The following is a 27,098-nucleotide window of genomic DNA, read 5'->3' as shown; positions in this document are numbered from 1 at the left end:
ATGTGTTTGTTTGTTTGTGCAGGGACCCTCGAGCTCGGATGTTGGCACAGCAGCACCAACAACGATCGACGAGAACAACTCCTCTCCCTGAAAAACTTTCATTCAAAGAGAAAATGAAAATGTTTGCAATGACAACTGGAGAAGATGGGACCCCACGTGACAAAGTAAAAATATCACGTGCACAACGAAATATTGATAACCTCAACAGTCCATCTCATGCCAGCAATGCTGTCACAAACAGTAGCAGTACTAATAATGATACAAATGGTAATGAAAACGGTCATTATAATGAGAGCAACTGTAACAATAACAGCAATAAGAACAGCAATAAAAGTAACTAGTGTTGCTGGAGCTGATGCCAGTAGTTAATTATTTTTAGTGGATGCAGCTATATTTTTGTACTATATCATTAGTGTTGCTAGGTATTAAAAGGAATGGCAGCTGTTTATCTGAATCTTTAAGTGCCCTAGTGAGATTCCGTATGTTTATTTTAAAAAGTATATTTTCTATATATATATTTATAGTGTTCCTTAAAATAATCACATTTAGCAAATACATAAAGCAAATAAAACCATGTTTTGCCTTGGGAAAATCATTTTATTGTGTTGACCAATACAGATGTGCCGATTACTCAATGTACCAACCACACTTGCCTAAGTAGCTCATAGATTCATGTTTGTTATAATTTAAAGCACTTAACTGATCATTGCATGTAATGGTTGGTTCAGCACGATTAGCTAAGATAGTGCAAGATTGTTTGCAAAGTGGATATGGATACATTTTTGCATGTATGGTAATATACTTAATGTATTCAATGTTTAAGAGTAACATATTAGTGAGGAATTTTCATGAAATGAATTCAACCCATTCAGAGTAAAAAAATATGGACCTGGAGATAACTGTAAACAACCAAGGCAGACAGTATGAACTTGAAGTGAAAATGGCTGTAGTTTAATGATAAGTTTCGACTTCAGCAATTTTGAAATTGTTCTCAATTCTGGTCCTATAATCTGTGTTTTTCATTTCTGATGCTCTGTGTTCTCTCACTGTTATCCAGTGATTTGTTACCAATACTACAAAAACTGAACAAACTCCTAAACTCCTGCATATTTTAATAATAAAAAAGTAAAAGTGTTGCAGCTGTTGTTACTTGCATATGGTTTTTTTTATGGTCAAATGGCCAACAAATTTTTACCAACGTCCAGAATGTAAGTTAGATTTTCTCTCCAAAGAGTATAATTTAGATTACTAAAATGATGATATGGATTAGCTCGCCTGCTGTTTCACTTTGATGCAAATGTGTGTGTAATTAAATATCAACTACAGTAAACTCCTGATTTTCCGCACTAATTAAGGTAAATGATACAGATAATTTAAAAATGCAGATAATCCATTGTACATGCTGTATGTAGAGGCATGATAAAGCATTTCATTCAATTCATACTTTTGAAATGTTTAATTTCCTTGTTTACTGGCTTCTTATGAAAATATTTAACAATTTGTCAATGAAATGTTCATTTATTCGATTATATGTTCCAATAACATTTCTTTAGTGCATATATAACATCTCTTATTGCCAAAGGAATCATAAACTCCGAGATGTGCAGAAAATTTACCTTACAGGTGATGTAAGTCCATTTTTAACTTGTAATTATGTCACACATCTTTTGAAAAAAAGTGATATCACAGACGGCAGTATTCAACATCATCTTCTCACAAAAAAAAATGCATATAAACAGTGTGACAAATAAGTTTTAGCAAAATGTGCACACTTATTCTATTTCCATTGTTTTTTTTTGTTTTTTTACAAGAAACCTAATATAAATTTTACTAAATTCATGAAATAGAAGTCTCCTTAATTTAAAAAAAAATACCACGAAAGGGCAAATGCGACCTCTTATTATAGCCTATAGTTTAGCACTGTGTACATGCAAGGCCTATTTCACATAGCTTTTTGTCACGCAAGCTAGAAAATGTTTTATCCTGAAAATGTAGATTTACTTCAGTTATAGATGTCTCAAAGAGGTATTCTTACTAAAAAAAAAAAATATTTTCTTATTCTCATTTGTAAAAAATAAGTAAATGCAGAATAGTATCGTAACAGCTTACCAAATTAGTGTGTATGAGGTGATGCATTTCGAGCATGCATCATGTAGTTACCAACTCGGTATTCTTGCATGTGGAAATAGAAAGATGTGGGATAATCCAAAAGACAGAAGACAGCAGACACCTGACAACCACGTCATCTGTACTAGCTAAGACATTACTAACGCAAGTGTAAAACAGAGAGCATTAATTTGTGCATGTACGTACTAGGCTAGCGAAAGCGTGAGTAGTGTTGCAGGTGACAATTTTAACCACCGTGAGTGCTTTTTTTTTTCTTGTACATAAAAAGGCGTATAATTAAGGTAAGCCTCAATATAACTTTTATGTTTAATCACTCGTAGCCAACCAAAACTTTTTCTATACATTTGCATTTATATGTCTCATATTTCTTTGGTATTTCTTTAGAATCAAAGGAGCTTATTGAATCATTCTATAGGTGCCGCAGATAAGCAGCAAAGCGAATAATTGAGAGTTTACTGTGAATTGTTGAGTCCATTTTGTGTTCACTCTTGACCAAAAGTATACTTCAAATTGGGTAATATTTGTTCAGCTAGTACAAGTATAGACATTTGTGTAATTTTCTAGCACCAGTGTGTTTGTGTAATAATTTTATTGATCTAGTACCCTAAGAATTCTGTTGTAGTTTTGTCACATATTACCAATATTGAAGTTTTCGATAAATATTGGTGCAGAAGCAATACTGTACAACTTAAAATCATTTTTTAAACAGTATTTTTGTAGTTCTGTAAGAAACCTGTTCATGTTACTTGTAACAGGAAGACATTTTGGAGTTTATTGTAAAAAAATATCATATTTTAGATGGATTTTTCCATATGGAATTGGTGTCGTAGAGAAATAGGAAATATTTCAAAAAATTACTTTTCAAAATTGTTTTGAGAAGACATTTCCTATTTACTATCCATGCAAAATTTTAATGATTTTATGTGATGTATTTGTGTTAGCTACTCTAGCTTAAATTGTAAGTAATGTGATAAAAATTATTTTAATTTGGGGCATTCAGTAATAATAAAGTAGCACACATGTACTTCTTAAAAAAATGTAAAAATTATTAACTGTCAGGTTTAGATTTTTAGGCAGGTCTTGAAAGGCTAGTTTCCAAAAAATGAAAAACATGTATGACAGCTGACATCAGAATCTTTGTCTACTCTGCCACCAAGATAAATAAACTGCATTTATATAGTGAGAACATTTAAAGTACTTGCAAAATACCAAAGCAGCAACATTAAATTGTTTCTTATTAAATTGTATGCCATGAAATCTGATTAATTTGCCCTGCAGGTGACCAACATTACAAATGTTTGTCACAGTTTGCTGTGTTATTTTTTTTAGCTCAAGACACCATGATACAGTTTAAGCTAATAGTATATCTAGAGTTCATTAACTTCCAAACTAGTCTAGAACTTAAAATGTTCAGTATATATTGCCATAATTATAATATTAAAACAAAATTTTTTAAATTTTTTGCACAAAGATTGTATTTCAGTTTGACGCTGGATGTACACTCACTCTGAAAAAACACTTGTATGCTCTCCTCTAGCTATAAAGCAGGAAATTTAGCAGAGCCTCAGAAAATATTGATTGGAGGATTCAGGCTGATGAGTTAATGTACAATCCATGGTAACATTTCACAGACAAAACAAATTGTTCATTTACAAAATCTTGTCACAACTGACAGTATGTGCAAGTATAAATAAAAACAATACTGGTAGTCCTGACTACCCTGTGCACCATGAACCACTAAATGACTATGAAGCCAAACTAATTGGTAAAAGAGTGTATGATACAACTATTTATAGAAGTTAACAGAAAAAATTTTTTAATCCAATAGAAGTTTATATTGTTTCAGAAATAACACTATGTATTAAGGATATTTTTGACTGTAAAAATGACAGCTGTTGTGCCTTCCACCACAAAATGGCTGCTATGTAAGCACCAGCAGCATGTTCCATGTTGTATGCTTGTATTTATTTGCTTTAAGTAACAGGTGAAGCATTGTGTAAAGTGAATGAAGATAACACGTTATGATTTAACTATGAGAGAAAACTAACAAACAAGTGATAATAATATTATTTTTTTTTACAAGTAAGAGAGGATAAATTTACTTTCACTCAAATAGTTAAACTATGATTGAAACAACAAACCACCTGTGGAAGGAATGTAATCACTGGTCAGGTTGGTAGTATACATATAAATAATTATTTTTCTCTAGGTACATTGTATTTTGAGTTGGTATGTTTGTGTATGTTGTGTTCTACAACATACAAATTACTTGAAGTTTCATTACGTAGGAATTTTTGAGTTATTCAGTAGAATGTACATGCCACTTTTAAAAAATTTAACTTTGAATTGCAATTTTAAAATTTGTTTGTATTATGAAGTTTATATTGTACATGTTATTTATTATAATAGTTTACATTATCAAAAGTTTAGGAATTAATTTAATAGTCATGATTGAATGTTACATTGTAATTTCATTTTATTTCCAAGGTAACATGTATTACACACAACTACTTTCAGAACCATTAAATATAAGTGTTCTCATTTGTGGGATTACCTCAATTGGGTGTGCAATACACTGTAATATGCTGATTTAATGGGAATGACTGCCATGTCTTGTACATGGTAATTAAATGGTTCAAGTCAAAATTATGTTGCATAAATATATCTCAATTAGTTAAAGTGTAATCAAAATTGGTAACATAATTTATGATTCTAATGGAATGTGTGCATTTTGGTTGAATTTGTTAACCACACAACTCCATCATTTTAACTTTGCTTTGACTCTAATTTAGTTTTGAGTAGAGGAGAGTAAGCTAATTGAAATTTCAATTTGATGTTTAAACTTAAATTCTATCTACTGGATATAAAAAAGTCTTACCTGGCTATTAATATTTAATAATAAATGTACACATGGTAAATGTTATAATGATGCTTAGGTTTTTATGAATATTTTTTAGTGAAAATGTTTTAGTAAAATACAGTGTAAAATAATAAAAGTCACTGCACATCAGTGAAATATTTTGCCAGTTTCTGCACGTATTTCATCTCAATTTGCAAGATGTGATATCGTGGAATTGGAATCAACTTTGTATTATCGTGTTTATTTTTATTTGTTCTAGTGCTAGTTGAAGCAATAATATATGAATAAAAATATCATCGAGATTTAGACAAAGGCACTATAAACATAAGAATAAACAACAGCAGTAAAACCAGCTCCAGCCTCATGACCCATCACTAACTGTAGTAGTGCCTGCAAGGCTCAAAGAGCAGGCTCACACTTAGTTCATGTGGTACAGCACAGAGTGCATACTGCTTGCAGCTGGGTGTGCATTCTCTGTGGAGAATCAGGACTATCACTGTTACCAGATGAGACCATGTCATATGCATGTCACACGAAAAATAGCAACTAAACCATTTCTGTAAAATACTCGTTACAAACCACCTGAAAATTTTGTTGATTAATAAGATAAGTAAATTGTTTGCTTTGCAATAAAGAGTACGTTTCGTTAAAAATTTATGTTGTTTACATTAAGATCAAATTTTTTTGATGTTTAACTAACAGATTAATTCAAATTTAACTAATCAAAATTAAGAGTAACATATAAGTGAGGAATTTTCATGAAAATAATTCAACCCATTCACAGTAAAAAAATATGGACCTGAACTTAACTGTAAACAACAAAGGCAGATAGTATGAAGTTGAAGTGAAAATGGCTGTAGTTTAATGATAAGTTTCGACTCCAGCAATCTTGAAATTGTTCTCAATTTTGGTTCTATAATCTGTGTTTCTCATTTCTGATGCTCTTGTTCTCTCTCACTGTTAATCCAGTGATTTGTTACCAATACTACAATAACTTAACAAACTCCTAAACTCCTGCATATTGTAATAAAAAAAGTGAAAGTGTCGCAGCTGTTGTTACTTGCATATGGTTTTTTTTATGGTCAAATGGTCAACAAATTTTTACCAATGTCCAGAATGTAAGTTAGATTTTCTCTCCAAAGAATATAATTTAGATTACTAAAATGATTATGTGGATTAGCTTTAAATTAAAAGTTTTCAGAGTAATTGCCCAGCTCTAACAGGATGTGCATAAGTAATGTTACAGTGTTTCAAGGTGTGTGCATAGTACAAGTTAAAGGAAGGAAATTTGAATATATAAGGTCAAAAAGATTTCCTGTCACCGATAGACATTTTAACATGCACAATGCTATATATAGGCTTTAAAGTTTTCTGTCAGTCTAATTTTTTTTAATGTGACTTAAATATATGTAATTAACTTTGCTGTCATTTTTGTTGTAGCAGTTCCCTATTGAAGTTATACTACTTTAGCGGCTTTGAGGGTGAAATGTTAGTAAGCAATGAAATGGGCATGCACCACGATATGGAAAATAAACAAATTGAAGTCCAATGCACGTGCACGTTTTGTCCATTTTTGTTCAAACACAAATCATACATCATATTTGTTAAATTAGTTTTGTCAATGAATGTAAGTATATCAAAAGCATTATAACACATTCATATATACTTATTGTTTACATTATGTGACTGAATACTGTTTCAGATAAACTTTTTTTTGGGAAATCATGGACAATATCCAAGAGGTTGATCAGAATCTAGACTCCTTTAGTTCCTGAATACCATAGCTGTGTGGATGCTTGTTAGCCATCTTGACTAAAGTGTAAAACCTATGTTGATCTGGTGATATGTGAAAGTTTATCATGAGAAACATTTGTAGTTATCTCAAATGACTCTAAATTGTTTCCGAAACTTGCTTGGATTCTTGCAATGCTCATCATATTGACTCAATAGGATACAAGGGGTTTCATGTAACTTAGCAAATAATTGTCTTAGAGGGCTAAGTTCCTGTGTTTTTGGCAGCAATGGTGTAGGATCCCCTCGACCAATCTAGCAATTCACAAATGTTTGGTCAAGTGGCTGGCACACTACATGTGAGAAGTGAGTCAATTATTTTGAACCATTTTTGTGACTTGTACATGAAGGGGCCCATCTATTCAGCGGTGTATCTGTGTGAGGCGGGATGATAAGTACGATGTTCGCTGGTGTTTCTAGCGCGGTATCGCCTTTAAGCAAGGCCCTGAGCTGGCGCATAGTCAGACAACTATGAAATTTGAGCGGTGACCGTAACATTATATGCTTAAGAAACTAAGATAAAGGTGTAATACAAGTCCCTTAAGTGCTTTCAAGAATCTGTATCAGTTGTTTTATGTCTATAAATAACTCTGAAAACACGCCTTTCAACCATTTTAACTCTTATAAGAATACACTTTAAAAACTTTATCCAGAAACAGAACTACTTATCGGCCCTCAGTGAATTATTAAATACTTTCCGTTAACAGACCCCACTAGGATATCTTGAGTAGTTTTCCTATTGCATTGTTTTTTTCTGAATCTCTGCGCATCGTATGTGTTCCCAGGTAGGCAGGGCCCTTAAAAGACCCCTCTTCAAGTAGCTTAGGCAGCATTTCTGTAGATAGGTACATTGCAGCATTGTGGTAAAAGCACACAAGGGAAAAACAGGCCCCGCAACCTTTTGCTTTGCCAGTTACAAAAGAAAACATTTCTAATCTCATTTCACTAGCAAAAAAAAAAAAAATTCTTTTAACTTGTACTATCTAGTCTGAAATATTGAAACTATTATTTATCAACCTCAGGACAAAGCGATCTTCTCTACATACAAAGTGACACTTCATGTAAGAGTGGGGCAATTGACTGATGAAGCACATGCCACTTTGCTTTAGAGAATAAATAAAAATTATAATACTGAACATAACAAAAATATGGGATTGATCTTTTTGTACATACAAATTATTGTACATTCTATTAGGGATTTATTATTCAAATCATAGTCTTGCAATGGCAAAATTTGTAGTTACGTAGCCCATGTCAATATATCTGATAAAAGTTTGTAGGTGTGTCCTAAAGGTGGCATTAATGGGTGTTTTTGTAAAGATAAAAAAATGTTGATACAACTAATAGTAGTTCAGTTGCATTGTCACCTCTCAGTATCACGTGTGTGTCAGCTGTAAGATGATAAAATTTGTTACTTGGATATTTTTACTGTTAGAATCTCATTTCGTGTAGAAATTGGCAAAATTGGGAAAAACTGCCTAAAATACCCAAATTAATTTTATGGTGCAAAAATTCCTGATGTGGTGTTCCCATTTATTATTTATTCTTTAATTTATTTCCCATTTCATTCCTAGAATGTATTTCTAAAGTTGAATTCATTTGAAAATTTATTTTTGTTTCTTAAGTGAAACTATCCTTCATTTTGGTTTGTATTTTTGCAACTATTTATTAAAAGCTTGTAGTTATGTGTTGAGTAGTCAGTTTGCATTTATTCCATTTTTTAAATAGTATAAGTGAAATAATGTTTCATGAAATTTAATGTTTTAATTTTAAAGCATTCATAACTTCACAGTTGGGTGCCATTTTTTTTTTTTTTGTATATTTTCCTCCCCTCTACACACAATGCTTTATTGTGGGTACTCTCAACTGCTGCCTTATACTTACATGGCATCACTTTGCTTTTTTCATTAAGTGTAATGATGTTACAAATTAAGTTTCAGTATTTCCATACAAAGCATTATTTTATTTTCAGTATTGTGTAAATCTGATGGTAGTTAACACCTAGTGTGTTATGAGGTGATTAAGTAATGTACATTTGACTTTCTGAATTCTTGGCTCAGAGCCAAGGCTTCAATTGTTTATTTTAATCATTTTCATGTTATTTGTTTACAAACAAATTTCTGGATTATTTTAACTCTTTATGATTATGTTGCTTTCGTGCTTTACAGTGTATATTTTGATATCTTAAATAGTATGTGTTATATGAAGGTAGATTAGATTACTTGTAGAAATATTCAAAGATTATTTTACATGAATCACAATCATTAAAAGTTACTGATTTGTAAAAAAAAATTTTTTGTTGTGATAAAACAAATTTTGCCTTATGTATCTTAAGAAAATATATCATATTGTATGTAAAGTATTAAAATCATTTTTATTAATGTTTTCAGATATTTAATGTGTAAACCAAAACTAATTTTTTTCACATTTCTATGTAATGATGTGTATATATTGTTATAAAGTAAGGTACTTTATGAAATTATTCTTTAATTTTTTCCATGTTTTTAGTATTCTTAGTGACTAATAGAGCTGGGCCGATCACCTATTTTGCCGATCATGCCGATGCCGATCATCTGCTGCCGATCTTGCCGATCTTCTGAGCCGATTAGAGCCTTTCAAGTACCTCTGATTACACGTTGCTTTTGACGGATCACTATAAACGGTGAAATATTCCCAGACAAAACTACTTTTCATTGACATGATTACTTATAAATCACCACACACACGTACACACAATTAACTGCGTTAAAATGTAATAAGGTCAAACCAAATCTTCAACCTAATCACAACTCCGTCATTCTGTAATCCGTGTGTGCCGGTAGACGTCAGCGATGATAATTTTATTCCCCCCAGTGCCGCCAACAAACTTTCAATAATTCTCGATTGTAAGTTAATTTGTGAATACGAAATACAGTAGAACCTCGTTAATTCGTAATGGTCGGGACCAAGATAATCACGGATTACCGAATTTCACGGACTAGCGATTATAAGCCCGGAAGGTCTTTTCAAGCTTCTTAGACACCAGCGTGCAGCTGGGTTAAGGCCAAGGTCATGTGATGTAACATCTCCCGAGGCTTACTGCGCCTTGGCAGCAGATGGATAAAAATAGTAAACTCCCCATTATTCATGTTAATTGGGACCCGCCGATGCCCGGATAATTGAAATTCTGTAAAAAAAAATAATACTAATAATAAACCCGGATAATCCGTTCACGGTAAGGGTCGTCTTCGAATTAGTGTCTCGGCTTAAAAAAACACGGCACTGCCTAGCCATTAGTTCACGGTCATTTACAACAGCCGAAGAGAGAAAGATAAGATCGTGCTGACCTTGCACACATAAATATTGGGTAGCCCCCCCACCCCCCTCCCTTCATACGACCAGCCGAATGCCAGCCAGACACGTCACTCGCCAGGCGCCTGCTGTGCGTAGGCGGGCGGAAAGTAACTCAGCAGCACGTGAAACAACAGTCAAACAAACGGGAGACGGGAAGCAGAAGTCAGGACATCCCCTCAAGTTTAAAGAGTGACAAATGTGACAGCTGAAAGGGGGGCGACACAAAGGGTCGGTACAAACAGCGTAGCAGAGTTTGACGGCCCACGCGATGGCTTGCAGTGTTTGCCGGCCACCGGCCCGCGTGACGTAAATTTTAAGCTCTGACAATTTTAGATCTTCTTTTTTTTCCTGCACTTTTAAATCGTCCCGGATTATCCGATTCCCGAATTAGCGCGTCACGGATTAACAAGGTTCTACTGTACCACTAAATGGGGAACAAAACTCTTCATCAACCAGGTTTTTATACAAAAGAAAAATAAGCTCTATTTCCCGCTAAACAGGGTAAGAATATTAATTTCGCTAAACAAAACTTTCAATAGGCCATATTTAGCGAGAAAAAACTAAATAGATGAATTCCCGAAGAGGTAGACTAACCACAAGACTACTAGCGCTATTAATCTGTACGATTTCCGTCGCGCGACGCGCGTCACTCTAATCTCTGGCGTCACATAACCAACCTAAACAACAGTCGCCATTCGCCATTGCGGTAATATTAACCGTAAATGGTAAACAAATACATAGTTTTCGGTTCGTAAATGATAAATAACTTTGCAAATAGTATAATGGAAAATTATTTTACCGAAAGTACCGTAAATATACGTGGAAATTGATACTTAGGTATGTAACTGTTCAATGTTTATAAAACATACGCTATTTGTTTACTTAATTGGTATATTTTTTTCGTGTGCGGTTAGTTTTAAATTATTAAATCCTATTATTTTTCGATGAATAATTGAATTTTCTTCCCGAAAAGTACCGTAAACAAACATGGAAATTCGTTAGATATAGGTAATTATTCAATGTTATAAGTTTGCAGTAGGATACCAATGATCGGCTCAAATAATCGGCTACGTTTTGCCGATCATTATGATCGGCAAAATTAACAAAATCGGCCGATTATTACGATCGGGGATCGGCATCGGCCCAGCTCTAGTGACTAATGATATAACATTCTCGACATGAACACATATCTAACCACCAATCACAATAACAATATTTTGTTTTTTCTGAACTTGCTGTCCATAAATATATAGTTAATTACAGTAAAAACCCGTTGTTATCACCTCTCATGGTTCCAGTTATAGGGTCATAATAAGAGGGGGGTTTGTAATAAACATTTTGAACTGATTGACCTACCCACTACCACTGTACATCAAAATATACCTTTTTCACACTAAGTGTGTTTTCTGTTGTCCCCGAAAAGAAGTTCACCAGTTTTCATAAATAAATTTAAATTTATTTTAATAACATTTGTCTTCCAAAAAAAAGATACTCAAGAAAAGCAGATAACCTACTGTCACCGAAACTAGCATAAACATAGTGAAGTGCACGCAACTGTATCTATTAACAAGCTCTAAACTATATTTGATATTGATTTCAGGTTTGAAATTGCAAGAATTTTTTATTAACTTCAAAATTTATTAGACATGGGCTGTAACTATATACGTCCATGCCAGAGAGGTCAAGAAGGTTAAGCACCATGACAACACATTCTAGGTTATAGCTTGCGTGGTCAGTCCGTAGTTGCTTTTGTGGTCGTTTCTCTCTCTCTCTCTCTCACACACACACACACACACGCACGCACGCAGTGCACCTACCTACATTCCTTTTCTCTATTGCACCTCCCCCTCCAGAATTCCAAACCTGTCTCATCTGTTGCATCAGTGGTTCAGGAGGGGACAAAGGTGGCATAAATAACGCAGTCTAAGAGGCAGAGCATGTAGTTTATCGACTACGCTCTTCACATAGCTGGCAGCAGTAAGTGTTATTCTTTGCATTTTTTTCGATAATGCACCATTTTCAAGATACTTTAGCCGAGAAAGTCGTGAAAACATAATTCATAAAATGAGACCCTATTTTTGTAAAGATTCTTATTAAATATGAAATGTGATTTTATTTTTTGTTCAACTTCAAATCATTACAAATCACATAATTTTTTTAGTTTATCGCTATCACAAAATTTTTCAGGTTCTAGTAATAACAATAACAGAAGTAAACAGCGAGGGTAGCATAAGAGCAAGCAATATCCCAATGGTTTGCTGCTGGCGGGTGGATGGAAGACAAATTGGCACCACTGAACTGGAATCTGGGAAAGGAGGGAGGAGATCAGATAGGGGGAGCTGGTGTCTGCTACAACACATTCAGTACAGTGCTCGCCAAGAGAAACACAGTCAAATTTGCTTTCAATGAATTTTCAATTTTATTTTATTATTTTTTTTTAATACATTTCAACACAAATTTGTTAAGTTTCCTCAAAAAGGGGGCTAATAGAGAAGTGGTCGTGATAAATGGTGTTCGTTATAACCACTGGGTTTTACTGTAGTTTTAAAGTGCAGTATATATGTTCTTTGCTTGATTGGCACTTAGCTAGTAATCACTACATTGATGCACAAAATGCTAATCAAATAAGTTTTTGGTTGGTTTGCCACAAAGTGATTTGTATTATTTAGAGAGAGGGCAGATTAGAATGGTTTCTGGAATTAAAGTGGACAGGGCAGCAATCTCCACCCTATAATATAACTGGGCTGAGAGTCAGTTACACACTGAATAGCCCCTTTTCACAATGGTGTGCTCCAATTTTTTTTAGTTATTCATTATAATGAAATGTGGTCATTTGCAACATTTTACAGAAGTGGGTTTTTAATATTCCTAAGATACTGTAACGGCCGAAAATACTGTAGGATACCAGGGAAAGCTTTTTTTTTTGTTTTTTTATAGCTAGCCAGACGATCAATAACGGAGGGACACGATGAGGAAATGACAAACGCAGCAGGAAACATTGAAGGGCAGGTGAAGTGGGAGTTGGGGGGGGGGGGGGAAATGTTTGCTAACATAGCATAACACGGCCACGGAAACAAACAGGGGGGTTGCCACTCGCGCTCAGCGGGCGCGACCTTGATCACAGCGCAGCGAAACTCGGTCATAGGCACAGGGAAGGAGGGGGAGTGTGTAATGACGTCAGAAGCGGAACTGTTTATGTTATTAATAAACAGACGCAAACAGGGTCAAAACGGGCTTCTTATACGGGGAGATTTTATTCGAGAAGTCAGAGTCACAGAGTCAGGGGGAAGCCATGCTACTCCGCCATCGAGACAACACGACGATTGGTGAGTGATCAGCCACGAAGCGACGATGGTTTAACACTAGACAGCAGCACAACGGCCTTATGCCCATGTAGCTGGAAATCTTCGATATCTCTCTCACTCATTTCAAAAACTAAGAATACGCAGTTTAACAATAACTCGATAAAAATTATGAATAATAAATTAATTTAAAACAGTCACGTAACTTGGGAGAAATTAGTCTGCAACAGTTGGTAACTGCACAAACAAGTAAGAGACAAATGAGGTTAAGATTAAGCTCTAGGAAATGGCCGACAGCACGGTTTATTTATTAACGACAGTATCCCTGATAGGCACGACTATGGTTCAGTAATTATGGCCAATTTATGTGTGATAAATAGAATGTTATAAATTGTAATTATAAAGACACAGAAAGTAGAGAATTATATATGTGTTGAATAACTTGTTAGTTGAAACTGCGGAAATAAACATGTTCTTGTGGAAACGTTCACCCTTAACCTCTTTATTTAAAATGTTTTGCAAATAGGGACTCGTCACCCTACCTTAAGGATAATTAAGGAAAAACACGAGTGGTGGAACCGCCCCCAGAACCTGATACTCATGACAGGGCCGTCACGATTTCAGGAACACAGACGATCCCGGTAGATTCACTTCCATTCCCTTTCCCCATCATCCTTCACGATTCATTTCATTATCATCATTTCACGTACATATTCCCTTCATTTCCATCTTTACGGTCGACACAGATAAGTGTGAGTCGACGGCCGTAACAATACATATTTGATCTACTGCTGCTCTGTCGGTTATAAAATGTAACAAATTAAATACCATGCAAAGTAATACCATTGAATGTAGGTAATAAATTAAGTTGGTTTTAAAATTTAAAATTTATTTAAATATTATAGATAAAGACCACTTTATCAAGTTTTTTTGACATGTTTAACACACTAGTTAATGTGCAACAAATAAGATTTAGTTTTAATTTTCCAACTTAGGTTCTAATATTTAATCAATTTAAAAACAATCTAATTTGAACTTTTGTGCATACAAACTGTAGATAATTCTAAAAAAATTTTGCTTTTCCCTTGAATTTTCTAATTAATATAACAACAAATTTGTAAAGTTTAAATTTTATTTTGGATGATTCAAAGTAAATGGCCCAGAACGTGTCATACAACATGCTGAATTTTGCAGACATTATCTTTTATCAATTGAGGAATAAGTACTGTTTGCAACCTTCAGGTCTTAAACTATGCTACTCTGCCAATAGCCAGGTAGCAAGCGAGGAATATCCCTTTACCGGCATTCACAATTACCCTCTTGTTTTCTCTATCTGGCTGCATATAGCTCTTTCTGGACGCATACAGTACGGCCTGTTGATATATGCCACATTCAGCCACCCTGTGCTTAGCACTTCTACAGTCGTTGCAGTACTTTCTGCGACTGATGCAAGCGTACAACTCTTTCTAACCACAATGACTTCAAATGTAAACAAACAGGATACAACAGATAGTAAGATAAACATTTTTGTAGTAGGTTAGAGGATTGCCATGCTTCTGTGAGTGTGTTTTTGCATAGCATTGCTATTATTTATATATTGACGTCGACCAGGGCTACGCCCTTCGTAAGCCAGATGTGCCTCATGCCACTGCCTACACCCTCTGTTTCGAACCTCCCACCGAGTGTTCGGCCACCCGGCAAGAGGCGCTGTGTTTGAGCCTGTGTTGTAGCCACATACCATTTATAATTTAGTCAAATTAATAAGTATGGTTTTCTTTTGCTATTTCTATTTTTCCCAGGGTAATTGTTTTCAGTTAATTATGAGGATGGAGCAGCGCCATGCGCGACTCTTTTCGGTGCACACCCTCAGTTGAGCGGTGAAGACTCCCCCTTTAAGAATAATGAACATCATAAACAAATAATTGTAATATGTAGTAATTGATCCTAAATTAACGTGTACTTTTTGAAAAATTTAAACATGCTATGTATATGTATATTTGCTTTGCTATATTAATAGACTAACTGTAAATCCACCACTTCCTGCAGCCATGACACCCTGGCCAATAGCCACTCTCTTCCATTCGCCTTCCAGGGTAGGAAGCATCTCCGCACCTCGTCGACTTCAACCTGTTGCTCGTTACTGATCTGTTAACATCTGCCGTCGTATCTTTAAACTATCTACTATTTACTATTCATCTTTGAGGCCTACCTTGGCGGTAGACTGTTTTACCTAATTGTTTAAAGCTCCCCGGAGCGTTTCAAATAACATGACTATCTTTGTACTTTCGGGGCCAAGCAACGTGGTGTCCTGGTCAGCATTAGAGTCTTGTTAATGTATGCGATGGCACCAATAAAACCGAAGTCACCGACTCGTTCGTATTCATCTCTTGACCACCTCAGTGCAGAGACTGAGGTGTGTGGGGCACCTCAAGACGCCACTGGCAGTCATCTTCGCCGATAACATAGCGTGCCCACTGCTGAGAGCGGGCCGGTAAGTTCCAGTGTATCCACACAGGGGGAAATTGAGCCTAGCTCCCCACGGGCCACGTCACGACCCAGGGACAGAGTCAATAGCTAGGTCAATGTGCCCATCCACAAGGTGGTGCCCAAGATCTCTATTTACACCAACCCGAACCCCCCCCCCCCCCCCCCGACGATATATTTTTAAAAACATGCTTTTGAGTATTAAGTGTGACATATTATTGGTATTTTAGACACTAACAACACTATGTAACTTTTTAAATTCATGTTTTCATAATACATTTACATAAAAAGGGGTAAGCAAACATTCCATTTTAAAAATAACATCACTATGGACTGTCTCATGCCTAAACCTTTATTTTGACACTTCTAAGTTTTTTCACAATCTACCTGTTAACAAGTAGTCAATGATATGAATGTTTAAGTCAACTGCAAGCAGTTGCACACAAAAGTGTGCACACTGACAAGTCAGATGTAATGCTTGCATCTGCACACCCATTAAAAAATTACTTAAATGCATAACTTGGGATGTTGCAATACACGTCAAATATTGAAACTTAAAAATTGCTTTGTCAGAATTTCTTCTGAACATTGGTTGAAATATTATATAAAAATTTAAAGAACCACCAGCATGATATGATTATAAAATACATCTTACATTCTCTTTGAAAATCTTAGGGTATATTGAACAAGCCAATTAAAGTTGCATCAGAGGACTGCTGAAACTTTCACTTGCAATTCATGTAAAAAAAAAAAAAATACATTCCTGATTTTAAAACTTGACTTGGAAGAATCTGTAAACAAACAACGTCCCTTAATATAGTTATCCTCAAATTCTGGGGAGATAGACCGTAAAGTGGGAGTGACTGAGTGGCAAAAGTTACTTTATAATGTGTTATTTTCAAAAGCTTTCTTTGTTGGTTCATCATGTCAACAAAATATTAAAAACACAAATGTTTGTGTTTGGTACTGTTCAAATACAACAATATCACTCCAACTTACCGTACACAGAATTCTTCCTCTGTTGATGTGATTATAAATATTCAGATTTAACTTATTGGCAATCATTGTCACAGTTGACACATTCCATAGATTTGAAAGATATTTAAATAAAAACAGTTTAAAATAAGGCCAGGTTTATTTCTTAATATCTAGTACACACACAAATAGTTTCAAAATCAACAACTCACTACAGTTTTGCTTATACTTACAGTATTATACTGGACAGTAAGAAAACATAACTCTGTTCAATTTAAAACTGCTTATGATGGAATCATGTTGTTACCGAGTTTACAGTTTAACATTTTGAACAGCAAGTTATAAACAAAATTTATCACACAATTTTCACACAAAACATTATTCAGAAAATCTTAGTTTAATTTCAATGTATGTTTGTTAAGTGCATTTTTACTTTTGTGTATTCCAAAAATTCAAGGTTTTGCTTATCAGACTTCACATGCCACAAATATAAAAATTAATTTTATCATTCCAGGCTAGCATTATCCTTTTGTTTGACATAAATGCAGTTTAAAAGCCTTTTGATATAACATAGCACAAACAAATCTCCAGTGACTATAGCCCAATGAGACAAGATGCATAGCATATAAAAAGTTGTATTACACTACATAAATGCTGAAAAGTGATTTGAAAATAGCTTAACTAGTTTAAAAAATATCTCAAAATTAATACTTCATGAATCCCAGCTCGTCAATACAAATAAATAGGTCACAATCATAAACAATAGTTTCAACCGGGTTAATCAATGCACATATGGGAGAATCGCACCAAATGTCGCAACAAGTTCCATAGCAGCACAAAATTATACCTTTAATTGCAATTTTTGGAGTAAGCAAAATTGTACCATGGTCACGTGAAAGGTGTTAGAATAATAGATTCAACTTGTTTGCTTCCTAGCTGTGTCACCCAACCCAATGTGAGAAACCTTTGCCAAACAAGATGCTTGAACAAAAGGATGAAGGCTGGTGTTGTGGCGTTATTGCCTCAATCCTTGTACGGGAAACTACTTCAGAGAAATTGTAACTAATATTTAATATATTCTTAATATATTTTACAGAGAACTGCTTATCAAGCTAGTCCTAAACATATTGATATTGAGCTGAATCTTAAACATGGGCTTAGAATAAGTAAAGATGGAATTGAACTCCAAAGAAATATTTGGAAAGTTATAAATCATTGCATGGTGGGGGAGAAACTCCAGTACCTTTAATTTTAAAATGAACTGTTAAAAAACTGTTACTCATTATTTTTGAGAAAGTTGCTTAATGGTCAATGCATGGACATTCTTTGAGTTTTTGACGGGAAAATGTCTATTAGCTCATTACAGTGATAGTCAGCCAAAATTTCTAGTGTGAAACTGTCAGATTTGAATTACTAACAACTATGAGACTAATAATGCATCAACAATGGTTAAGACCACAACAGATAGATCATGTCTAAACGTGTTTGTCGCGCAGTGTTTGTTTTGCCTGTAACGTCATCATACCAGCGTAGGCATATACGCGTGATTGTTACGCATTAGCTTTGTGTAAATTTATAATTTGTTGTAGCATGGGAATGCGTTTTGCAAGGACACTGATTCGGGTGTTGTTGTGAAGGGCTTGCGGAGCACTACTAGGACTCAAAGTGAGACAATAAAAATATTCGCTGAAATATAAGTGCAAATTGGTATTAAATTGAAAATACATGTCGATGTCGTCTCATATGACTCGTAAATATGCTCAGAATTATAGGAAACACACGTTAGAGGAAAGCTTGCGTCAAAAGGAATCCAAAAAGCCTAAAACGTCCAATGCCGAGCGAATGCAAGCGCTACGGCAACGTCAAAAAGTAAATGAAAATATGGTGCAAAGCCATTACGTAGCTGCTGGCCCCTCGGGCATACAGAGGCCGGCGACAGTCCAGACGTCTATGGATCATGTGCAGGTGTCGGAAGGCAATACAGAAAGCAGTGATAATATTAAATTACAGATTAATACGAAACACTTGTTATGTTTTCATCCCGACATTTTCACGAAAAATCTACGGCGCACACACAAAAAGTGTCTTTCTCTAGTTTTTTTCCGGAACACGATGATTAGCTGTCTGGCCTCTGTCCATGTAAACACGACCGGTAGAGTCTTGGAGGATAACTTTGTTGTTAAGAAATAGGCTCTGAGGAGACAAAGCTACCACTTTTGTTTGTTTTTGAAATAATGTTTTTCCTTGTGTAGTTCTAGACCAGTACAGGAATTGCATTGTGCCTTCACCTCTACTCTTCAAGAGACTATGGGAAAGACCTAGTTCTGCCACAGTCTCTCCTTGGTGATGAGTGGTGACCCCAACAAGCCTTCACCCCGATCACTCCTCAGCATCACTCTGGGCAGCAAAAACCACAAAAAAAATTTTTTAAGAACCAATATTTTTAGTTGTGTGACATAGCTTGTATCTCATAATTTGTGTGACTCCCTGTTCTTGAGCACAAGTAACTCATAATGAAAAGAAAATTACGCAGATTTTATCTCAAATCATTGGGTGTCAATCATTGCATTGTTTGTGCCACAGTGTCAATCCAGGTGACATAACAAGTCTACACTCCATAAATATGAAGCCAACTAGTTCTGCAATGTATCAAGAAGTTTACTAATGTACAACTAAAAATTTTTATCTGTGAGTATTCCGGTGTTACTATTTTTCTGACCTTGACAGAAATGTGTTTTAACGTACTGTGCATGCTTGTAATTTTTTATTCTTAAAAAGATAGAATGATGAAGCAAGCATTTATATGGATAAACTGCAAATTTCAATGACTAACAAGCATAGAAAAGAATTCTTAACACACTATTGGTGCCTAAAAATTACAAACAAAGACTATGATGGTGAACACATTATTTCATAAAAACTCTTTGGTGAATAAAGGAAGTTTTAACACACCACATTTGTTTATGTTGTACTGACATCAAATAGAATCCTCCATTGCACCTGTATAATAAGTAAAAACAAAATTTCAAAACCATTAATTTGGTAATTGTAATATGTATCTATTTATTCACTGAGTATAAATAATTGAATTTCAAAACTAATCCTTTTTTATGAATTCCACTGCTACAAGATGCCATAAAAACTACCTGCTATGTTTGGATTTTCTAAGTAATTTTCTTCACTTAAATGAAGATTGTTAACAACCAGGATTGAACTTATTACAAAAACTAATGGATATTCAAGTGCCAAATACAATTCCAGTTATAAGCTTTTGAATTAAGGAAATCTAGGCAAGTAATAAACATTACATCATAAAAACTACCTTCTATGTTTGGATTTTCTAATAATTTTCTTCACTTAAATGAAGATCGTTAACAACCAGGATTGAACTTATTACAAAAACTAATGGATATTCAAGTGCCAAATACTATTCCAGTTATAAGCTTTTGAATTAAGGAACTCTAGGCAAGTAATAAACATTACATCAGAGTCATTCCATATCAAATCAACCAAAGAAAAATTAAATTAGAAACTTCATGTTTCAGATTTATATGATTTTTTGTATATTGGTAATATCAACTAAATACATTATAAATCTTTTTTTTTTTTTTTTTAAATTTTGAGTAGTTTTTTTTTGTATAAATTTTTGAAAATTGCAAAAATAGCCATTTATAGCAATGTTTTGGATCACTCAAATACTTGTAGGTTTCCAACTAATGGTGCTAGAAGGCTGTTTGACAGCTCATTTTAAAGGTCATTGAATGGGCTTCAATTTGATATGTAACATGACCAACTTTGGAAAAAAATTTTTTTTATTTGTTTTCAAAAATTTTAATATTGAATTTCTAAAAAACACCATTTTCGATTTTTTTTAAAAAAAAAGTATGTTATTCCTACATATATTGGTTAGATGTGCCAAATTTCAAGGTGGAGAATCAATGGGATCATGAGTAAATAAAAATGAGAAGTTTAGTAGATGCTTAAGGGGGCATGGTAGATAAATAAATGCTTTAAGCATCAGTTGGACGTTATTTGTTTTTGGAAGACAACATTGAAAAACTGCAAAACAACAATCCTACATAATGTTATTTGCCAACTTTATTAGCAGACGTCCTAAAAAGACAATTCTCGAGCGTTGTTTCTTCCGCAGCAATTAAATGTTCGAAATTACCAAGGCAGAAGTTTTGGCTTCAAGTAATCTTCAGTTTTTAATTAATGCATTTAGCTCTGGTTTAGATACCATGCCGCCTTAAGAAATAGTTGCAGCAAGGAAGAGTAGCATAATTTTACATAAAATTTTGACTTAGTAAAGTATTCAAATTTTATTGTTATAGACTAAAAAATTTTTACAAATTATAAAACACGGATAACAAATCTTACCTTACATTCATCCAGTGTTCTTTGATTAAACATTTGATCAATATGATAATACAAAGCACGTGATCTTGCTGAACAGATGTAGCCTAAGTTCAAAGCACATGATCTTGCTGAAAGGATGTAGCTTAAGTTATAACTGACAAAACATATAATTGCTTATGAAAAAAATCTGTTTAGTATATATTTAATTATTTACAGTTTTCACTAAGGTTGTGGCATACTTAGTTCAAGCAGGTGTGATGTCTCTACAATCTCTTTTTTAGTGAGTGTAAAAGTTCTCCCAGTTGCTGTACAAGGTTAAACCTTTTTAAGAAGATCTTCAGTTCTAATGTCTAGTATATCGGCTCTTGGTGTTGGATAAAAAAAGGAAGCAGCAGGTCCTTTGGGATGTAAAAAACTGACTTTAACTTCATTATTCTCATTATTTTTAGCCAATATACATGCAAGCCACCAAAAGTTATCGTATTTCACAGTAACATCTTAAGCATCTACTAAACTTCTCATTTTTATTTACTCATGATCCCATTGATTCTCCACCTTGAAATTTGGCACAAATCTAACCAATATATGTAGAAATAACATACTTTTTTTTAAAAAAAAATCGAAAATGGTGTTTTTCAGAAATTCAATATTAAAAATTTTGAAAAATAAAAAAATATTTTTTCCAAAGTTGGTCATGTTACATATCAAATTGAAGCCCATTCAATGACCTTTAAAATGAGCTGTCAAACAGCCTTCTAGCACCATTAGTTGGAAACCTACAAGTATTTGAGTGATCCAAAACATTGCTAAAAATGGCTATTTTTGCAATTTTCAAAAATTTATACAAAAAAAACTACTCAAAATTTTTTTTTTTAAATAGATTTATAATGTATTTAGTTTATATTACCAATATACAAAAAAAACATGAAAATCTAAGGTGTAGAGGTTAAGGCCTCTGGTTGATTTCATATGGAATGACCCATCAATATTTGCCAAAATAACACAACACTGTAGTTAACAAGTACCATAAAAATATAGCTGTTTGCACAATAGACACTTCTTCACACACATTCATACACACTCAAAGAACAACACTAATTCAAATAATTTATCACACAAATATAGTACAAAACTATTAAAATTTATAAAGCTACAATAACTTAAATCAATATAAAATAATTACACTGCTGGTGCCAAGCTCAATAATCTAAAAATAAAAGAAATTCTGTTCAGAGGCATAAATTTTACATCATCTCCTTCCACGTGTATTTATGAAAAACATCACATATATGCACTCATCATGCAATATCACTATCATAATTTGTCCAGCTGATTCTCACCTGAAAGACCAATACTTTAAAACATTAACTATGAGTGAAAGTAGCAAGTTCACAAACACTATGTGAGATCACTGCTGAAGACCGCCATCATATGCATAGTCTGCTTTGTTGTGCATAATTAGATGATCATCCACAAAGTAAAAGCTATCCGAGCGTGTTTCAAATGGATGTGAGATCATCTCCTTCACTGTAAGTAAAGAGGAGTGTTAATTATTCAAAATACAAGGTAGTATGTGATACAACTAATAAAAAGCAATGATATGTTTATAAAACGTTTCTGTAAAAAACTGCACAAAATGTCTTATATTATAAATTATGCTGAGTTTCTGCAGTACTATTGGTAGCATAAACTATAAAAATCATGTTTTAGTAGCAGGAAAGAAAAACCAGAAACTCCAATAATTAATGAGTCTATTTTCCATTAAGCCAATAACTTTAATGCATTATTTAATCTCATTTCTTCTTTCCTCCTGAATGAGTTTTGCAATAAAATCTCAGAGACTGTAATATTAAAATGGTTAATAAACTGACATAATTGTTGGGGAAATTTCTATTATGTGATCCACGCGTAAATCATGGCTCATTTAAAAGAAGTTTGATCAAATTCACAAATTTTAACAGTGATTCAGGATCAAAATTTTACAGTCCTGAACATTAGTTTGATGTGAGGTTGCTTGGCTTGTGGGTTCAAACAGTGTAGAAGACCCAAGGGTTCACTGACGTTTCGGTCGACATTGCAGTTGCCATCTTCAGGGTAGCAGTTTCCTACTGAGGGTCTTGGAACATCTGTGAACCCTTCTACTTTGAAGGGGCTAGAACCCAAAAGCCAAGCGACATTAAATTCAAAAGGTATTTAAAGTTTAAGATACTGTATTGAAGCACAGTAAATCCAAACAAATTAACTTAAAGGAGGTTAATAAGTAGTAGTTAAAAAAATATAATAAGAACAGGCTAAGTTTTTTTAACCAGATATAAAAATATGTATTATATGATTTATGTTAAATGTATATTTAATATTTGTCACAGTTTTTTTAATTTTATAATCAAGTCTAATGCAGGTGTTATCAATAGATATTTATCACATACAAACTTACTAAGAACATACCAAAATATTTTCATACCTATAATATATAATTCCAATAATATTTCAGTACAAACATTGCAATAATTTTTTTTAAGATAAAAACTGGGAAAATTCACTAAAAACTAATCAAATGTTTTTGGGTATTTTAAAATGTGATTAAAAAAATTTAATGTTTTAATAACTTTATGATGCAGTAAAGACTACAAGTTAAATGCTAGTGTCTTTGAAACAACATTGATAGTCAATGTGTCGTGCTCATGTGGAGACAGTTGTGGGTTCTATCGCCCCCTCCCCCTGGGTTCTATCTCCCCCTAACCCCATGAATCAAATTTATGAACACAGTTGGTACCCAAATGGTTTGGAGCCCACCATGGTCTGAGAATAACAGTGCGATGTAAAAAAGTAACAAATTAAAATCACATAAGCATGAAAGAGCAAAATCCGTAATAAATTTTAAAGTTTGTGTTCATGAGAATTGTAAATATGTAATGTTTATGTGAGATGAATTATTATTGCAACTTATATTTTTAAAGATATTAGTGATTATGCATTTCATTGCTTAAGTAAAGTGCTAGCAATAGCCACTATTAGGCAACTTTGTTTTTGAGACAATATTTAAAAATTACAAAATACCAAATTTTAATATAAATTCTCTCTGTCCAAGTAAAAAGGTTTTGTATGATTATTCATCAAAATAATACAAAAAATGTTATAAGAGATCAAAATTATACAATTTTATGTTGGATTAATTTTTTTATACTACGTATTTTAATTTTTGGAGATATTGCTGACTTTGTAATTTATGTCTGAAGTAAAGTGGCAGTGTGCTAACACATGTTAAGGAAAATTCATTTGCTATCAGTGTTCACCTGGGTCCCGGGTTCGAGTCACGATTAAGCAGTGAGAGCACGCAGCATCACATCACTTTGCACAATATCAGTCTTAGTTGAAAGGCCAAAATAAATCGGGAGTCTTGGGTTCATGTAACTTTGGGGGTATTCACTTCAACCCCAACTTACTGCCTCCTGAATAGCTAAAGTGACCAAGATGGAAGCTATCTGTTAATTCTAGGGCAAGGATAAATTTAGGAGCACTTGCATGCTTTTTTTTTTACATTTTTATATCATTTTTGTGTTATCTGCAGCTACTATATGTTATTCAATAAACTTTTAATTTTATTCTCATTATAATAAAACAGCTTCACTATAGCTCTATTTATACAAGGGTTATACAAATTAAATACACAAACAAGAATGAATGTTTGAGAACAAAGAGCCTCAAAGATGTTATATTTCATTTGTAAATCAACATTTAGTTTGTCTATTGTAATTTTTAATGCTCCATGCCACAAAATGAAAACTTTCTTACATAGCATAGCCCAAATCAAAAATCTAAATCTTTCAGGATTCCTATTCATCAAAACCACCATGAAAGAAGGAATATCTTCACTGCACAGACTTATAATTTTAACAGAAAATTACGATAAGTGTGAATACACAGCTAGCTAACACAAATAAAATCATGGTCACACACCACTGCAGAATCAGTCTGAAGGTGTGCTAAAGATAGAAATAGAGTTAAGTTCCTGAAACCATGTAACCATTTTATAGTAGACTAACTAATTAGTTTGCATTGTTTTCAATGTTTTGTACAGGTCTGTTGATTTGTTTTTGTCAATACTGTCTTGGTTCTATCATCCAAAATTGCTTGCATGTTTTTGCTTCAATGTTTCTCAATTTTATGCCATTTGAATGTTTTTTATTTTTTTTTTTATTTTGCAATGGTTGATATAATCCCTTCTATAAGAATTCCCTGTGCGTTATTACGTTTGTGCATTTGTTCATGCAGTAGAATGTTCAGCACACATGTAAAAGGTCATTGGTTCAATCTCTGTCTATTGCATTATGGGTTGTTTTCTGCATAAGCAGTTTCCCAACCCCCCATTCAGATTCCAGTTGAATGGTGATGTAAGTACATAGTTCCTTTAAATATAGCTTCCCCATTCCTTACCATTCAAGAAGCTAGGCAGTACTTGGCATCAATTAAAAATAAATATATGTATTCAAAAGTGAATCTCACCTTGTTTCCCATCTGTGTGTGCAAATTTGTCAAGTCTTGGATTTTATGACACATAAATAGAATCTGCAGTGGTGTATGCTCATAATTATTCAATTACGTACTTGTCTTCATTTTAATAATCATTAAAATACTGCTAACACAATACCTGACTACATGCAGAGTAGAAGGGCTGTCAGACTAATATGTTCCTATTTTTATCCATGTCACATAACTAAAGTTACAGTGAATGTTTACCAATAAATCTTTTTATGATTTTTAAATGTTTTAAATGAAGGCCTTTGAACATTTTAATGGCACTATATTTTATAAAGTAATCATAATTAAAATAGCATTAATTTGTATGAAGTTAAGGATACTTAAAATATATATATACATATACTATTCATGTACAATTTGTTTTCTTACCCAGTTCTGAAGCTAACGTGGGGAATTCATAAATATGTTCACAAGTATTTCTGCTGTTTGGAATGCAAAATCCAAATTCAAAATCAAATGTTTTGAGTAACTTGTCTCTAAAGAAATGACGCTCAATCATTCTAAATTTGCTGACTGCTTTACTGCCAACAGTGAATTCCACTCTGCAACACACATGGAGAAAAAATCATAAAATATCAGCAAATGTTTACCTGATAGTGAATAATAATTACTTTTAGTGCATAACAGATAATGCTGACTTACGTAGCACCCACAGTCTTGAGTTTGAGGAACTGAGGGGTAAACTGGTACCTGACGAACCTACCCGCATTTGGATCATTCTCATCTTGGTCGAATTCTGCAACAATTTCTTCAGAATCTGGAGAAAGAAATTTAATTTTATCATCTTAACAAACTATGCTCTACTTGCTTTCTTTCTTTTTTACGGATAACTGATTTACCTAATGGTGGTTTTGCAATCTCGAAGAGTACAGTTCCAGTCTCCAAGTCTCTGATCTTAAACCGAGTGAAGTCAATGTCATACACATTTGCTTCTGGTGAGCACAAATAATCTGAAAACATGAAAACAAAGTGAGAAAATTACTCACAGATGGATCCAGAGCAGAACGGTTTCAAAATGATCAGTGCAGTTTTAAAAATACATGTTAGAAAACACAGAACCCTTGGTGGTGGTGATTACTAAGGATTTGCTCTTGTGGTGAGTCAAGGAACCAACTTTAAGAGCATTGAGTCAGTATCCAAATAGCCTGGAGCCTACTACAAATACTGAAGGCTGAAATGTCTAAATACATCTTGTCCATAACAAAGTAATCTAAGTCCCTAATTGGCTTTTTAAAAAATACAGGTAAATTTACTACAAAAGTACACCAATACTATTGTTTGTATTTAATAACACAAGTACAGACATTAAAAAAACAGAACATGGAAAA

At 33.7% G+C, this 27,098-nt stretch overlaps 2 protein-coding genes across 7 annotated transcripts in view; one reads left to right on the top strand and one right to left on the bottom strand.

Moving 5' to 3' along the window:
• LOC134529650 (afadin) overlaps positions 1-17,031 on the top strand; it is a 178,899-nt gene extending 161,868 nt beyond the window's left edge. For all 5 annotated transcript variants that reach the window (XM_063363968.1, XM_063363971.1, XM_063363970.1 and 2 more), the window contains exon 33: positions 23-17,031. In XM_063363968.1, the coding sequence (XP_063220038.1) occupies positions 23-341 (319 nt within the window). In that variant the 3' untranslated portion in view covers positions 342-17,031. The remainder of the gene's footprint in view (positions 1-22) is intronic.
• The window catches only part of LOC134529651 (protein unc-119), a 58,132-nt gene continuing 48,047 nt past the window's right edge, over positions 17,014-27,098 (bottom strand). The window contains exons 3-7 of one of the 2 annotated variants that reach the window (XR_010074650.1): positions 26,610-26,720; positions 26,413-26,527; positions 26,140-26,312; positions 22,572-22,758; positions 17,014-19,269 (exon numbers count right to left, since the gene is read on the bottom strand). Coding sequence is in view for 1 of the 2 variants with exons in the window: in XM_063363972.1 (XP_063220042.1) it covers positions 22,640-22,758; positions 26,140-26,312; positions 26,413-26,527; positions 26,610-26,720 (518 nt within the window). In the remaining variant the exon portion in view is untranslated. Of the gene's footprint in view, positions 22,759-26,139; positions 26,313-26,412; positions 26,528-26,609; positions 26,721-27,098 lie in introns of both variants that reach the window. The other variant, XM_063363972.1, reaches the window with a different exon arrangement.

The sequence above is a fragment of the Bacillus rossius genome, chromosome 2, assembly GCF_032445375.1.
Source record: "Bacillus rossius redtenbacheri isolate Brsri chromosome 2, Brsri_v3, whole genome shotgun sequence".
Lineage (NCBI taxonomy): Eukaryota > Metazoa > Arthropoda > Insecta > Phasmatodea > Bacillidae > Bacillus > Bacillus rossius.
Note: the sequence above shows the minus strand (reverse complement) of the source record. Positions and strands in the feature narration are given on the sequence as shown.